Raw genomic sequence first — 16,351 nt, 5'->3', positions numbered from 1 at the left:
AGATGGCTGACTGGGGTGGAGCCTAAACCCTGCCACCACATTGGTTGGGGCCTAAAATGCCAAAGGGAGGTGGAATGACTCCACAAGTGAAAGGCTACACAAGCACTATAGGGCCCCAAAGTGCTTGTGTAGCCTTTCACTTGTGGAGTCCTTACACCTCCTTTTGGGTATAGCTCTCTTTCCTTTTCTTTCCCAAGGGAAAGTTTTGATATATTATTTTTTGTTATTTAATTTACTAAGGATTCCCAGTCTGACTACAGGGAATATTCAAGCATGTGAATCTATGAAAGAGCCAATGCTGGAGAAATGTTTCTTCCTCCTGCATATGGTAAAAAGGATCCTAACTTTTCCCTCCTTCACCCATAAAACACTTAAAATCATCTCCCTCATATCCAGAATAGACTATGCCTATACCTTGGAATGCCGGAACGCCTACTAAAGAAACTGCAACGTATCCAAAACGCAGTGGCCAGACTCCCACTCAGACTACCACGTAGGGACCACATCACCCAGCGATAAAAATGCTACATTGGCTACCCATCAAACGACGAATAAGGTTCAAAACAACGTGCATAACGAACAGAGCAATCCACAGCCAAGGAGCAGAATTCCTTCAAAAGAAAATAAGCATTTACCTACCGGCAAGATCAAGCAACGACATTCGCCTAGAACTGAAAATTATATACTCAATGTAGTGACTTCCTTAGTCCCCTTTCCTCCATACTGCATGGGCGTCCCTTCCAAGGGACGGGAGACGGAACCTTTTTCACCAGAAAAAACCTTCCTCTGCTTTCATTTTAGAGGTGCGCTGGGGTGCGGCCCTGGGAGCATGCGCTGCCCTGACTCCACCCCCCCGGAAGCCACACCTCAGTCCCCATAGATACATCGACAATAGATTAACATTGCCTAATGACAAAAGTTTTATTAGGGGGAGGATGGTGGGACGCATGGAGGAAAGTACGTTATTCAATACGGTGAGTAACTTATAATTACTCCATGGACGACTGCTGTGTCGACGACCCCCTTCCTCCATACTGCATGGGCGATTACAACTGAGTGTAGCCTCAGGGTGGAGAGAGACCCTCCTTAAGCAAACAGGTTTCTAAGGACCGCCTGTCCGAAAGCCGAGTCTGATCTAGAGCCAGCATCCAAAACAGTAGTGCATGCAAAAAGCCAAAGGGGTGGAATGCGATGGTTGTTGCCTTGGCTCTGACCGCGTGGGCGTGCATGTTGGCCGGCAGTGGCTTATGCTGTCCCTCATAAGCTTCTTTGATGGCCGAGACCATCCAACGGGCTATGGAGGCCTTGGAGGCCTGATATCCCGGTCTTGATCCGCCGAAGATGAAACAAAGTGCATCCGACATTGCATCCGACATTGCGGAAGCCCTTGGTCCTGTCTAACTAGAATTTCAGGGCACGCCTGACATCCAGGCAGAGCAGTACTCTCTGTGCCTGGTCTTTGGGTTCAACACTATTTCTTCATTCAGATGGAATGCGGAAGGCACCTTAGGTAGGAATGCTGGGTGTGTCCGCAGGACTACTTTATCCCTGTGTAACGTAGTATAGGTCTCTGAGGCGACCAGCAGCTGGATTCCGCTTATCCTTCGAGCCGAGGTGAGGCCGACTAGCAATGCCGTATTATTGGTGACCAGCCTGATGTCCATGAACGCCATTGGCTGAAATGGTTGGTGCGCCAGGGCACCCAACACTATATTGGGGTCCCACACACCGTGTGGCCTCTTGATGGGCAGGGAGAGTCTGGCGAGTCCCGTTAGATGCTTCTTGACAATCGGGTTGGAAGAGGAGAAGACCTCTTCCTCCGAGTTTCTGTAGGCCCCAAAGGCTGCCAAGTAAGTGCAGCAAGTGTCTATCTGCACGCCCGAGAGGGCGAGGTGCGACAAGAAGGAGAGCACATTGCCCAATGTACATGCAAGGGGGTTGATATCCTTAGAGTCTGCCCAGTGGCAGAACCTGGACCACTTGCTCTTATACTGGGCCCTTGTAGCTTTGCTCCTAGCGCCCTGTATGTTCTCTAGATTAGCCCGGGACAGGCTGAGGTGTCCTAGCGTGACCTGCTCAGGAACAACGCTGTGAGGGCTAGTTTCTGTGGCGTGGGGTGAATGACCCTGCCCCACTGCTGCGCCAGAAGTTGTGCTGGGCCCGTCGGAAGGCGAATGGGAGGTCTCTCCGAGAGGCTGAGCAGCTCCGAGAACCATGACCTGGCTGGCCACCAAGGAGCTATTAGAATGACGCTCAGTTGGCAAGACTCCTTGATCTTGCATATCACTCCGTGTATCAGCAGCGTAGGCGGGAAGGCGTATGCTATCATGCCGTTCCATTAAATCTGAAATGCGTCGCCCAGGGAGCTGGGTCCCTGCCACTGCCAGGAGGCTAACTGTTGGCACTTCCTGTTGTCCCAGGAGGCAAAGAGGTCCACCTGGGGGTGTACCCATCTGCTGAAGATCTCCGGCAGTACACGTTCATTTAGCTGCCACTTGTAATTGTCCGCTCCCAGTCTGCTGAGCCTGTCCACCTCTTGGTTGGATTCCCCCAGAAGGTGGACGGCCCTGAGGTAGATGTTGTTCTCCAGGGCCCATTTCCACATGCTGACTACCAGTCTGCTCATTGGAGGGGACCTGGTACCTCCCTGCTTGTTGACATAGAACATGCTGGTCGAGTTGCCTGTCTGAATGAGGACGACCTTGCCCTCGATAACCAGAAGGAAGGCTCTGAGCGCTAGCCAGATAGCCTTCAGTACCAGCCAATTGAGAGTATCCTCCTCATCCGGAGTCTCGTGTGGGGGGCGGCCAATAGGACCGCTGCCATGAGACCCAATAGGTGTTGATACCACCAGGCCGATGTCACTTCTCTGCTGAGGAAGTGCGCAGTGGCCTTCTTGATGGCCGTGATCTTATCCTCTGAAGGAAAAACTGTCTCAGAGCCTGTGTCCCAGATGAGCCCCAAGGGGTCAGAGTCTGCGTAGGCTACAGCTGTGACTTTTTGAGATTGAGCGAGAAGCTCGGATCGTGACGTGTGTTCATGAGGGCGTGAGAGGTGTGGTGCACCGCTTCCGGAGATGAAGCCCTGACGAGCCAGTCGTCGAGGTACGGATAGATGTGGTGGCCCTGAGCCCTGAGGAGGGCCGCCACTGTATTCATCGGCCTGGTAAAGACCCTGGGGCTAAGTTGAGGACAAAGGGAAGCACCTTGTATTGGAAATGGTAGCCCATGATCCTGAACTGTAGAAAAGACGAGTGAGGCTGCCAAATCGGGACGTGTAAGTATGCGTCCTTCAGATCCCAGGGGCACATCCAGTCTCCCCTGCACAATGTCTCCACTATTAAAGCTGGCATAACCATCTTGAATTTTTGTAGAGGTAGAGAGAGGTTGAGGGTGGAAATGTCCAGCACAACTCTCAGGCCCGCCTGGTTCTTTGTCTGAAAAGCGAAAATCCAGGAGTAGAAGCCCAAGCCTGGCTGACAGGCTGGGACTTCCTCCACTGCCTGGCTCTCGACGAGTGACCGGATCTCCGCCAAAAGAGTTGCTGTCCCAACCTGTGGGAGTAGAGGCAAAGAGGGAGGAGAAGCTGGGATGGGTAGGTGGTACCCCGTGGATACTACAGAGAGGATCCAGGGGTCCGCAAAATTCTGGTTCCAGAACTGTGCATGGAGAGCAAGCCTGCCCCGCACTAGGACATGTGGACCTGGAGGGGCGTGTCATGCCTTCTTTCCCTCAGGCTGTTGCGGAGGAGGGGGACTGGAAAAAGCTCTTACTCTGCCCCCCCGCCCCTTTTGTTGCTTGCGCTGATGTTGGGTCGGCGAACGGTCATGCTGCCTGGACCTCTGCTCTTGGAAGCCGCGGAACCCTCCGTATGTATGTGCGGAGCCCCTTGTCCAAGGGCTGCTGTGACTGGGTGTACGTTTTGGGCATGGTCTTTATAAAGATGGATAAAGACTTGGCCGTTCGTGAGCTGTTTTTCTTTTTGTCCAGCTCCTCGTACGTGGTGGAGTGGAAGAGGTAACCCCCTTCGAACGGATGGTCTAAGATGCGTTCTTGGACATCCGGGTTGAATTCAGTAGCACAGAGCCAGGCTGTTCTTCTCATGTTCATGGCAATGCAGATGGCCTGGCCAGAGGTGTCAATGTGGGCCACGGTGGATTCCATGATGTCTTGTGCCACCATCTTGGGCTTTGCCAGTCCTGCCTTGAATCGTGATTGACTATGTGCCGGAAGCTATGGGAGGAAATAAGCAATTTCCCGCCAAAGCCTCTGGGTAACGGCTGCCAGCATGGCATCCGTGCTGGCTGGATGAAGATGCAGGGACACGTTGGAATACAGCTTCTTCCCATACACCTCCAAGATCTTCTCCTCCTTGCCGAGCAGCGCCGCAGAGGAAGAGGGCAAGGACGACTGAGGCTTGGAGTATAGTGATGCAGCAGCGATCACCGAAGAGTGTGACTGAGGGTGGACTGATAGCAAGAGTGTATCCTCCTCCATCTGCCTGTACTTGGCGTCCAGGCGTCGATTGACCAGCTGGACGAGTGGGGCCTGAGCCAGCCCTTTTTGGCCAAAGCGACTACGTCCTTCTGCATCGGGATCCCTGTTCTCGCAGCAGGACGTAGCGTGAGGACTTCGGCATGGACCCCCTCTGATGGTTGCTCGACCTCAGGTTGAGGACGGGCCAAGTACTCTGCCAGCCCCGCAAGATGTTCATGAAGGCCTTGGCTGATGATGGTGTGTCGGGGTCCTCCTCCTCATCTGTGTCCACCTGAGGGTCCGGTTGGTCCAGTGGTGGGGTGCTGGGAGCCGAAGGCTGGGGCGTGGAGACCCGAGCCAGAGGCTGGTACGGAACTGCCTGCACTATCTGTTGGGGGGATAGAGCGGGCGGCGGAGGCTGAACAGGGGTGACTGTACTGGGGCCTGCATCACCAGAGCCATTGGCGGGAGCACGTCCCTGATGGCGTCCCTGAGGATGACCCCCATCCGAGGAGATTTCATGAGCCTGAGGAACCTTTCAAAATATCTATCCTCACAGGCCAGAGGGGTGGTAGGCGATATTGACGGGGTAGCAGGCGGCTGCTGGGGCCGTTGCGTGCCCTGCCCATACGGACGCAGCAGGAACCTGTCCAGCGCAAATGAAGGGTAGGCTGTAGGCCACATACCTGGTTGACACCAGTCCCACCTTGACACACGTTTCTCCACTTGCTCCCTGCCTTGGTGCGGTATCGGGCGGATGCCAGAAATGAATGGCACGGCGGCCATTTTGTCAAGCTGCCTTCCACATGCCTGCGTTGTGTTGCTCGGCTAACACGGCCCCGCCCCATCCCGTACTCTTGAGTGTGGATCATGGGGTCTACCCTGTTCCTCAGGCAGAGACCTGGTAGGGGTTTTGCCCTCGGCAGATCTGCTGGCAGAACTGCGTATAGGTACCCCCTTGGACATGTTGCCGGTACTAGGGTGTGTGGCCCCTCGGGTGAAGACCCGGTAAAAGAACCTTACGGTCCCTCAGCACTGTCACCGGGAGGATCCACTGACCCCTCGGCCTGCCGGCCGGTAGCTGATTTAGCCTCACTATTCGTGCTGGTATGAGGACCTGAGCCGTCCCTCCGCGTGGGTGAGTCCTTGGTAAGGAGTCTCCCCTTGAGGGGTGCACTGGAAAAGAGCAGCCATACCTTGGGCTTGGATCAATGATAGACAAAGTCTTATAGGTCCTCTGGAGGTGATCTCTGGAACAGCTCCCTCCACCTGGCTAGTCTGTTCTTCAGAGATCTCGAGGAGAGCGGGTTGCATGCGGTACAAGCTTGCCAGCCGTGGTCTGGGCCAAGGCAACGTAGGCAGAGGGCGTGGGTCTCTTTAGTTGGAAAGAGCCTGTCGTAGGATGGACACCTGCTGAACCCTGTAGAAGTCGACATGCGCCGGGGAGGAGCGTGACGCCTGAGGACAGAGTACCTGAATGATAAAAAAGGCAAAAAGACAGAATAGAAGAAGTATCCGTGCGTGGAATTACATGGCCGAAGCCAAACCCAGGAGCTTTGATAAATTCAGCCCGTTCCTGTCGATGCAAAAAAAGGGGACTGACGTGTGGCGCCGGAGGGCAGAGTCAGGGCAGCGCATGCTCACAGGGCCGCACCCCCACGTGCCTCTAAATTTAAAGGGGAAGAAGGTTTTTTCTGGTGAAAAAGGTTCCGTCTCCTGTCCCTTGAATGGGACGCCCATGCAGTATGGAGGAAAGGGGACGGGACGTAAGAGTACCATACAAATAAAGAAAACTTGGGGGGGTTGTCATTCTCCCACCTGGCAGCAGAAACTAGGAAATGCCTCCCAAAAGACATACGCAATACAAAAGATCACCTAAAATTCAGAAATCTACTTAAAACTTGTCTCTTCACCTCAGAATCAGAAGGGAATGATTAAGAAAAACAAAGACTCAACTGGAAACAGAGGGGAATGATTAAGAAAAACAAAGACTCAACTGGAAACAGAGCACATCTCAACAAGCATACGTGGAAGGTACAAGCACGGGAGAGAGCCTAAGAAAGAACCACCCCCTGCCCGAGTGGTTAGCAAAGAATCCTTTGGAGAGAGGTCTCCACTGCTTCCTTCTTTCACCACTGGGGGAACGGTCTCTTTTCCTCTGCCTTTCTATCCTGGTAGCACTGAAATCCTCCAAAGGAATTCTGATTCAAGTCTCTGGTGAAGGAGGGCTGCTGAAAAGACCAAAGATTAGTCTTGGGGACGACTATAAGGGATGTTGCCAATCTCTGTGGAAGTTTTACCTTTACATCTGCTGCTCCTGTGTCGACAGTGAAACTTTTCTTGTCCATCAAAGGGGAGATTGATGATGCAAACTTATACCTCCTACATACATTTGGTATCGTGCAACCAGGAAACCCTTTGCATGTCCCTTTGCGTACTCGCCAGCATTCCAAGATTAGCCATATCAATGCAATGAAGGCATGACTCTAGCAGATCCTAAGCCACTCTTTTAGCCGCAGCCAGACATGACTTAAAGAGCTGTTGCCTGTCGACTGGCATATAAGGCAGAAAATCTGAGCTCTCTCTCCAGAGCTTTGATTTCACACCGCTAGCATGGCGTCAGCGTTGGCGTGTCTCAGATGAAGAGGCATTAGAGTATGCTTTCCTCCGATAAGCCTCGAGAAGCTGGTCTTCCTTGCTTAGGAGGGCTGGAGATGATGCTGAGGCACCAGAGCTTGAAGGCTAAGTGAACAATGACGCTGAAGCTACGCCAGATGAATGGGGCTGCGTTTGGGAGGCCAGGTACAGCTTCTCTGATGGGAGGGGCCGGTATCGGACCGCCAACTTTTTGTTTGTCAGCTGAAGGGAATGATGTTTCCCCCAAAGTTTTAATACCTCAGTGAGGACATATTTTTGCAATGGTAGCCCCATCCTGTTCGAGAAGCATAGGGCCAAATCTCTGACACCGACCTCTGGCTGAGGCACCTCTGACTGAGGCACACCCAGAAGTCCGCCAAACATATTCTATCATGGAAAGCCTTGACTGAACGTGGGACATGCTCTTCCGTATCAGTATCAGAGTCAATGTCTTGGGTGTCCTGAAGGCCCATGTCTGTAATGGCAGGAGCCCCTTCCTTTGACTTCACTGCAGAGGGAGCTACTGGCTATGAAGCCTCCAATATTCGTGTAGGCAGCACTGCCGGCATAAGAGGCGCTGGAGGCGGAGCTGCCGGTTGTGGCAGAGATATTGGGCTTAGATGAGGCAGTGCAGAGCCTGTATGCCCAATGGGCAGAGAGGCGGCAGTGGTGGGAATGGTGCTGTCGGTGTGGCAAGAGTAGGAGGCATCACTGGTTGAGGAATTAGCTCCTGTATCAGCCCAATATTATGCCATGGTCCCGGATCTCCTGATAGTCTGGAATTTATTTTTTAAAAATGTCCTCTTACATAGCCACCGCAGAAGGTGAGGTTTGAAGTTGTCCAGTTGTGGGTCACCATAGGGGAGTAGGCATCCCATTGACTGGTGCTGTAGGTACCCAGTATGGTTGCCTTGGCTGATAATCCCAGGAGGATGAAGGCGTATCAAGGTAGGCTGGATAAGTTGTGCTTATATAAGCAATCCATGGTACGAATGACTCACAAGCGATCATAGGCGGTAAGGCAATCAGAGATGTACATCCCTTGGATGTGGGTCTGGCTGCCAGCTCGCCCGGGGACAACAACGCAGAGGACAAACCCATTGCCTCACTGTTTCTGAAGCGGCCCTGGTGCCGTCTAAGTGCGCTCTATGGCCTCAGAGTTTTAAAGCACAGATGGTGCCATTTTCTTGATAACTGCCCTTTTACCCAAACACCCAAACAGCAGAACAAGTTTCGAGTTATTCTGCTGTGGGCAGCTTAATGCTCACTGTGTCCAGTTCTTTGATGCCAGCTTACCTGAAACCAAGGACCTGCAGAGAGAGAACGAACACTACAAAACTTACCTGGAATATTATCCTGTCTTCAATCCATGGCTGATTTCAGTTCCACTCACCTGAAGGTACGAACTCCATCATCCGGCACCGCATGCATCCTGGAATACCATAACCTGGAAAGAGGAGAAAGAAAGACAGCATTAGTAAGCGTTTACTCACGTTTCCTCCCGAATGAAGAAAGCCACACAATTCTTACATGGGTAGTCATCTCCTGGTCAGTATCATCGCTGGAACATCACGGCGCTCGATGAGGAACATTGCGACCTGCAAGGAGAGAAAAGACACAGGTTAGCAATATAAAAGGCAAAACAGTGCCGCGCATCGCCACACATTACTCACCGGACAGCATCGCGCAGACAGCGCTTTCGCCTACCAGCCCATGCTCATCTTCAAACTGCATGACAACACCAAAATACCTTTCCATACCTAAAAGGAAAGAAGCAAGACATTATTATTCGAACTAAGAGGAACATAAGAACTGCATATAAAGACTGTAAAGCAGCAAACCTACGGAGTCGCAGCAGGCCTGCATTCCCACAGGGGGCTTTCACCAGTGAAGTAACTTGGTCGCTGCTCGCCCCCCACATCTACGCGCCCCTGCCACAAGGAGCAGGATGGAGAATCCACCTTTTACAATATTAAGGTGAAGAGAAGGCCCAAGGGGGAGGAAGGAGTTGAGGCCAAGGGGGAGGTGGGAAAACATAAAGACAATCTGGTACTGAATCCAGCTCTCCTATATTGCAGACCCATCTTTAACCAGAGGCCTTACCAAGGGACCGGGAGAGGGTTCGAGAGTGCAAATCATCCAACCAGGGCTGGGTGGCGTCCCTGTGGATACCAGGTGAGCGTAACAGCTGGTCACCATGGAATCAAGAGAACCAAGCAAAGGTTATCATGCACTTCTACTGGCACAAGATGGGAGTCCAAGTAGAATGTCACTGCAGGAGTTGTGCCTCCTGCCAGTTATCTGGTAAGAGTGGCTCAACAATCCATGCTCCATTGGTACCACTCCCAGTTGTGGGGGTACCATTTGAGAGGGTAGGGATCGACATTGTTGGTCCCCTTGACACCCAAACATCCTACGGCAATAGGTTTATCCTGGTGCTGGTCGACCATGCCACCAGGTATCCTGAGGCCATCCCATTGAAAACTGTGACTGCCAAGTCAGTTGCAAAAGCTTTGCTTGGCATATTTACTAGGGTTGGCTTCCCTAAAGAAGTTGTGTCTGACAGAGGCAGCAACTTTATGTCCAAGTATATGCAGGCCATGTGGAAGGAATGTGGAGTTACCTATAAGGTTTCCTCTGCATATCACCCACAGACAAATGGCCTAGTGGAAGGTTTTAACAGGACCTTGAAGAGCATGATTGGGGCTCTGGAAGAACCTCAAAGAAGAAAATGGGATCTTCTGTTACCATGCCTACAGAGAGGTACCACAAGAGGGTATTGGCTTCAGCCCCTTTGAACTTCTGTTTGGTCAACCTGTAAGGGGACCCTTAGCCATAGTCAAGGAGGGATAGGAGATGCCCACTCACCCCATAACTATGATGATGTGAACATTGCTCTAGACTAGCGGGACGCCATCTTGGAGTGGAATAAACTAAGTCATGACTGTAAAAGCAGCCAGTCTCTAAGTAAATGACAGGCTCAAACCCGTTAAGTGAGACTTAAAAAGACCTACAAGGGACATCCGAGGAGACACACGAGTTATTATGGTCACAAGTATCATGGCAAGCATCTCATATATATTTAAAAACTCTAGAAAATGTACGGAAAGAAAAAGTGTGTAAGATTCTAGGGTGAGGCACCTCTAAGGGTAGGGCAGAACCAATGCTCATCTGAATCTAAATAGTCTTACAAATGGGTACACCAGACCGCTAATCGGGTTGTTGTCATACAGGGGTAAGGAGGAGTCATGGCCAAAAGGTGGTGCTGTAAGGCATTTGTGAAAAACCACAGTAGCGCAGACTATTGCAGGTCCTCATTCAAACCATCCCTATAGGATTTCAACCAGAATTGCCATTGCTGTTTCAGGTGGAAGAGTTGCGTGATGGTAGTGTAGTTATGTGGGTTAGGGGTAACTCGGTCAATGCCCATCCATTGTAACTGGCAGTAAGTGTGATCGCAGTTCATAAAGTGCTGTACCAATGGAGCTGGGGTCCTGGTTCAAATGCAGGACCTGTGCTTTCCAATGCGTTTGGAGACTTTCCTAGTGGTCATACCTACATAGATTTTTGACAGGGACATTTGATAATGTGCATCACATTGGAAGTGTTGCAGTTTGAATTAAATCTTAAGAACCAACTGATTTATTTTTGAATAAAAAAAGCACTAGTGAGGTATGGATAGTGACCTACAATCGGTTGTCTGGGTACAGCCCACAGGGCGGGCAACATTTTTGGTCAAGAGGGGCGCACATGGAGCCTAGCATGTACTACTTTAATGTTCCACCCTTGCTTGAGGCCAAAAAGGGAGGTTTGTCCTTAAAACCGGTACCACCAGGTTACAGTAGTTATTCGTTTTTTTATCCCAACCGTGGTTTGGAAAAACGCGGTCACGCACACCAGTCGATCATCCTTGGGGGAGGGATAGTCACGTGTGGTCAAGAGGGCATCACGATCCATGTGATAAGCTTGTTTTGCAGTGTGTTTCAATGTTTTGGAAGGATAGCCCCCATCAGCAAGATGGAAAATAATGCAATTGGCATGAAATGGAAAATCATCTTTAAAAGATCAATTTCTGCGAACACGCAATAGGTGACCATAAGGGAGATTGTGTCTTAAAGATTTCAGGTGTTGACTACTATACAACAGAATATTATTCCTGTCAACAGTCTTCCGGTATAAGGTAGTATAGATTAGCCCACTGTCGTGTTGGATGAGGAGATGCAAAAATGGTATGGAATCCCTGTTTGATTGATAGGTGAACTGTACATTTACATTGAGGCTGTTGAGCCAGTCGAGGAAACATTGCAGCACTATGTAATTTTCCTGCCATACAAAACCACATTGGGACTCATCAGGAGTTGGGCGGAGCAGTAAAAAAGTGGTGCTGCTTTCGGCTGCGCCCAATCCCGGGTTTTGCCCCACCTCGACGCATTCACATCCAGCTATGATCTGGAGGTAAATGCGTCAACGGTGTGGGCATTTCCGGTGCTAAAACCGCTGGCAGTAATTGCGCCACCCATCCCCATTGGGTTCAATGGACCCAATGGGAATGGTGAATTGCCGCCCCTGCCCCCCCCAGCAAGTTGGAATCTGGCACAAATTGCACAGGTCCGAGTGGCGGTAACGCTAACAGCATTGGGCGGTATCCCAGCGCATTTAGTGCCGGGCTACTGTCCAACTCCTGATGAGGCCCATTGCCAATGTATCTCTTCCAATGCAGTATTTTAGACATGAAGGGGTTGTTAGAAAAATGTGTAGACTCTCAAATTCAGCCATCAATAAATTGGCTAAACTGGGGGCAAAAGCTGCCCCCATTGCAGTGCATTTGCACTGTAAAAATAGGTCATTCCCGAAGCAAAAAAAGTCTTCACGTAGGCTATTTGAAGTAATTCCACCAAAAAGGCAGCGGGCACATTGTGTGGTTGAGGACGTTGGTCCAACCTGGGAGTGATCACCCTAATTGCTTCCGCCTGCAAAATGTTTGTATACAGTACTGTTATGTTGCATGTTACAAATGTATCAGTGATGCTGTAATAAGGTTGTTCTTCAAAGTGGTGAATTGTGGCCGCAGTGTCTTTCAGATATGAAGAAGAGTCAGATGCTAGTGGTTGTATAAATGTATCGATAGACTTACCACAAGGTTCCAAAACGGAACCGCACAATGAAACATTTGGACAACCGGGAGGGTCTTCTTGATTTTTGATAATTTTAGGTAGTGAGTATATATTTGGAGTGTGGACATCCCTTGTCAGTCAGGAATATAGCTTGTTTGCGGCTAAGAAGGCCACTTTCAACTCCTGCTGAACACAATTCGTGCAGCCTCTACATAATGGAATTAGCCGGCTGCCGAAGCCTACAGCAGAGCCGCGTAGGCAAGCGCGCGGACAGTACAAGAGACTGTGGTTGTGGCGTGACCTATCATCGGTGGATTGAGCGGTTAGACAACAGGGACGAGACCTCCAGTAACAATTGGCTGTAGAGAGAAGCAGGCCGCAGAAGTAGCGTGACAGAAGAAGCTGAAGCAGAGGTAACAGGAACAAGTACAAGTCCGGGAGGGGGCCAGAAAGATTCAAGACTGTAAATTGTGAGGAAGCAGACAAAACAGTAAATCACTTGGTACGGCAATTCCCTGGGCAGTTCCACAATAGTGAGGAGCTGGAGAGTGGAGATGAACTCAAGAAGCATCTTTGCCATGCCAGTGGAGGAAAGCAAAAGGGTACAAAGAAAGTGGAATGTGTTAAACTCTCATTGAAAGAACTGCAAGTTTTGTTGAAAACTATAAAGAACATTGTTGAGCCAGCTAGGAGAAGGGAGTCAGTCTCCTTGCCCCACAAGGATCTCACAGAACTGTTTGTTATGAAAACCTGACCTCCTTTGTATCAAGGAGAAGGGAGTCATTCTCACAATCGGAACCAGAACTTTATTATTATTTATTGTAGTGACAGGGATAGTGTACAAGCTTTTTGACTGGGACGGTGCCTTTTGATTTGGACGTTCACAGACGTCCTGAAGAGCACCTGAGTCCTGAGTTTCTTTAGTTTAGGTAGGGAAACCCATTACAGTTAAGGACAGATAGAAATACCTTTTCTTCTGAAATAAAAGTCTATAGCAACCACTATGGCACCATTTGGTCAGTCTTGTCATTCCTTGTTGCCACAGTAACAAAATTGTGAAGTTGCTCTGTGCCATAATAAAGGAAATCAGGGATTTTCTTGCTGCAATTTATACCCAAAATGTCCTACGCAATTCTGATTATTTTCTATTTCACTAAAAAGACATTGAGACCAAGCTTGATGCTACCATGCTCTCATCTAGACTCTGCAAACCCAGACAACTATACTTTTATAGCCACTCAACCTCTTCTGGCTGAAATTAAGGAGGTTTCTGCCACTTGGAACATCTATGATTTTGAACTTGCTAACAACATTCTATAAAGCCATCAATCTGGAGTTTGTTCTGGGCATGGGATGGAGATTACTCTGTCTGTTTGGGAATATGCTTTAGAAGCTACAGACCTGGACTACTGTTGTTCTGCCTATTGGACCTTTTGGCAGCTTCCAAAATGGTGGATCATGAATAATGATAAACAGTCTGAGATGTTCTTGTTTTTGTCCCCAAAGTCTTCCCCTGGCTTTTGCAACTGAACCAGTTGGAACTCATCCAGGACCCAATGGCAGAAAGAAAGTCACTTTGCTGGGAAAGCTGAAGAGTTAGCTGGTCGACTTTGAGAAAAGGTCAGCATGTGACTGATAACGAATATTAAATTAGGCCACTGGAAAGAGGTTGAATGTACACATTGAAAAGAGGGGCAAAATGGGATAGCCTTGCAGAACACCAAAATGGGTGGCCACGACTCCCACTCCCTCCTTCCCTGCAGCTCTCTGGCCTGCCTCCCTTGGCCCCCTCCCTGCTCCTACCGGCAAGGCAAAAAACCTTGGGGTCATCTTCGACTCCACACTCTCCTTCTCTCCTCATATTTCTGACGTCGCCAAGAGGTCACACTACCAGCTGCACCTCCTCAGAGGTATTCTTCCCTTCCTCTCCTTCCCCCAGAAGCTCACTGTCTCCCGAGCCCTGGTTCTCTCGAAGCTGGACTACTGTAACAGCCTCTATCTTAACCTGCCTGCCTCCACTCTCCGCCCTCTGCAACTCATCCAGAACAGAACTGCGAGACTTGTCCTTGGCCTCAAGCCCAGGGACCGTATCTCTCCAGGACTGAAATCTCTACACTGGCTCCCAGTGGCTGCGAGGATAAAGTTCAAAACCCTCTGCATTGTCCACAAGGCCTTCTGGGGCCTGGGTCCTAAATACCTTCAACTCTCTCTTCCCAAATATCTTCCTTCCCGAGCCCTTCGCTCATCCGCCTCCAATTCCCTCAGGGTTAGCCGCTTCTCGAAGCATCGAGCTGGGGGTAGATCTCTCTCCGCGGCAGGGGCCTCCCTCTGGAACAGCCTTCCTGCCTCCCTGAAACTTGAGGAGAACCATCTCCGGTTCCGGAAGCACCTCAAAACCTTCCTCTTTGCTTCTGCTTTCTCTCTCCCTCTCCCCTGCTGAACAGCTAATTAATTGTTCACTGAAACTGCACTGATCCTGCAACTGGACCACTCTAAACGGCCTTGGTCCTGGGCCCAGCCACTCTCCACTTGCACTGATGCCCTGGAACCCCTTTGCACTGCGGGACTGTCTCTGTATCCCTACAGCCCCCCCCCTTCCCCAGCACTTGCTCTGCACTTACCTCGCACTTGCCACCAGCTGGCCCTATTTATTTATTTATTACTTTACGCCACTTACCTTGTACTGCACTTCCCCCCTCCCCTTCCCCTTGCACTTTTCCCCCTCCCCCACCCCTGCACTTGCGCGATCTGAATGACACCTGGCCTAGTAGGATCGTTGTCTGTCTCCCCTTGTCCCTCCCCTCCCTGCCTCGTCGCGCCTTGAAACACCTGTGTATAGGCGCGTTACAACTACCATATCATATCATATCATATATCATGAGCCTAGTATTATCCACTGAGACCCTCTGGGTCAAGAATGAAGACAGCCAGAGGAAGATGTCAGGGGACGAACACACGGAAACTCTGCGGGCACTCTGTTTATCAAGATCCATGATCCACAATGGCAAAGAACTGCCTCTTTTGGCCTCCTGTACTTTACATGCACAGCACAACACAGATAGTTCTTAGAATAGACAACAATCCCCTTCAATCACAGAGACAAGGTGCAATTATTGGGCCAGAGTACACCATGGGTGCTGGCCAACTCCCTCAAGAGTAATAGAAGAAATTATTATTCTTGGTGAACAATCTCTTCAGCTGTGGTCTACAAACTTCTTAACAGGCATCAAGGGACCTGCCTTGTCGGAAGCATTGTCTGGGGAACTCCGAGATTCAGCAGGATAGTTTCTTGTTTTTGATCATCAAGTAGCTGCTGTCTTGCGTTTTTGGATATTTCCGATTCAGGTTACCTGCAAAGTACTTCTTTCTTTTCCTTGAAACCAGTGACAAATAATATTCACAAGGATCCTCTATACTAAATTACTATAATGCCGTTTATGTGGGACTTGTGAAGAATATCATTAATTGGCTGCAGTGAACTTAAAACTAAGCGGTTTGGCTAGTACTGGAGAATTTACAGTCAACCTTCCTTACCAGATCTTGGACAGATAAATTTGATTTCCTGGCAGACAGGGATGCATTTCAAAGCCCTTTTCAATGTTTATTACTCTGTACTGGTAAGTAATCAGTTTATACTAGCCCAAAGCCAAAGTTACTTAATAGTACAAATATTTGCAAGTTTGTTATCGTACATACCTGAATACATGTCCCTGTGCACTCCTTGCAGAGGCTGCATGACAAAGCCCATCTATTTGCTGGAATATGTGAAATCTTTGTGATGGGTTCCATTTTTTCAGGACATCCAATGCTGACCTGTACAGAACATCTATGATTAAATAACCACACTGACACAATATTTTGTAATGTACTACATGAAAGCCTAAAAGCCTGTAAGGATTTTCACCAACAAGCAGCATAAAATATGTACAGTGTCAAGAAGAGGATTGTGAAACCCAGTGGCAATTACAGAAATGTTATAGTTTTACAAGGATAGGTTTCTTGTGTCAAAACTAGCATTTTCTTCAAAATACCCCACAGGGTTAATATTAACCAATTTCTTTACTTTTGAAACAAAGTGATTCATGAATTAGACAAACACTGAGTCCTTCAGCCGGCACAAATGCA

General features: G+C 49.6%; 1 protein-coding gene across 11 annotated transcripts in view; it reads right to left on the bottom strand.

Moving 5' to 3' along the window:
* JADE2 (jade family PHD finger 2) overlaps positions 1-16,351 on the bottom strand; it is a 1,406,581-nt gene that overhangs the window by 445,100 nt on the left and 945,130 nt on the right. For all 11 annotated transcript variants that reach the window (XM_069652559.1, XM_069652560.1, XM_069652566.1 and 8 more), the window contains one exon: positions 15,923-16,039. In XM_069652559.1, the coding sequence (XP_069508660.1) occupies positions 15,923-16,039 (117 nt within the window). The remainder of the gene's footprint in view (positions 1-15,922; positions 16,040-16,351) is intronic.

The sequence above is a fragment of the Ambystoma mexicanum genome, chromosome 3p, assembly GCF_040938575.1.
Source record: "Ambystoma mexicanum isolate Mex_15411 chromosome 3p, UKY_AmexF1_1, whole genome shotgun sequence".
NCBI classification, from domain to species: domain Eukaryota; kingdom Metazoa; phylum Chordata; class Amphibia; order Caudata; family Ambystomatidae; genus Ambystoma; species Ambystoma mexicanum.
Note: the sequence above shows the minus strand (reverse complement) of the source record. Positions and strands in the feature narration are given on the sequence as shown.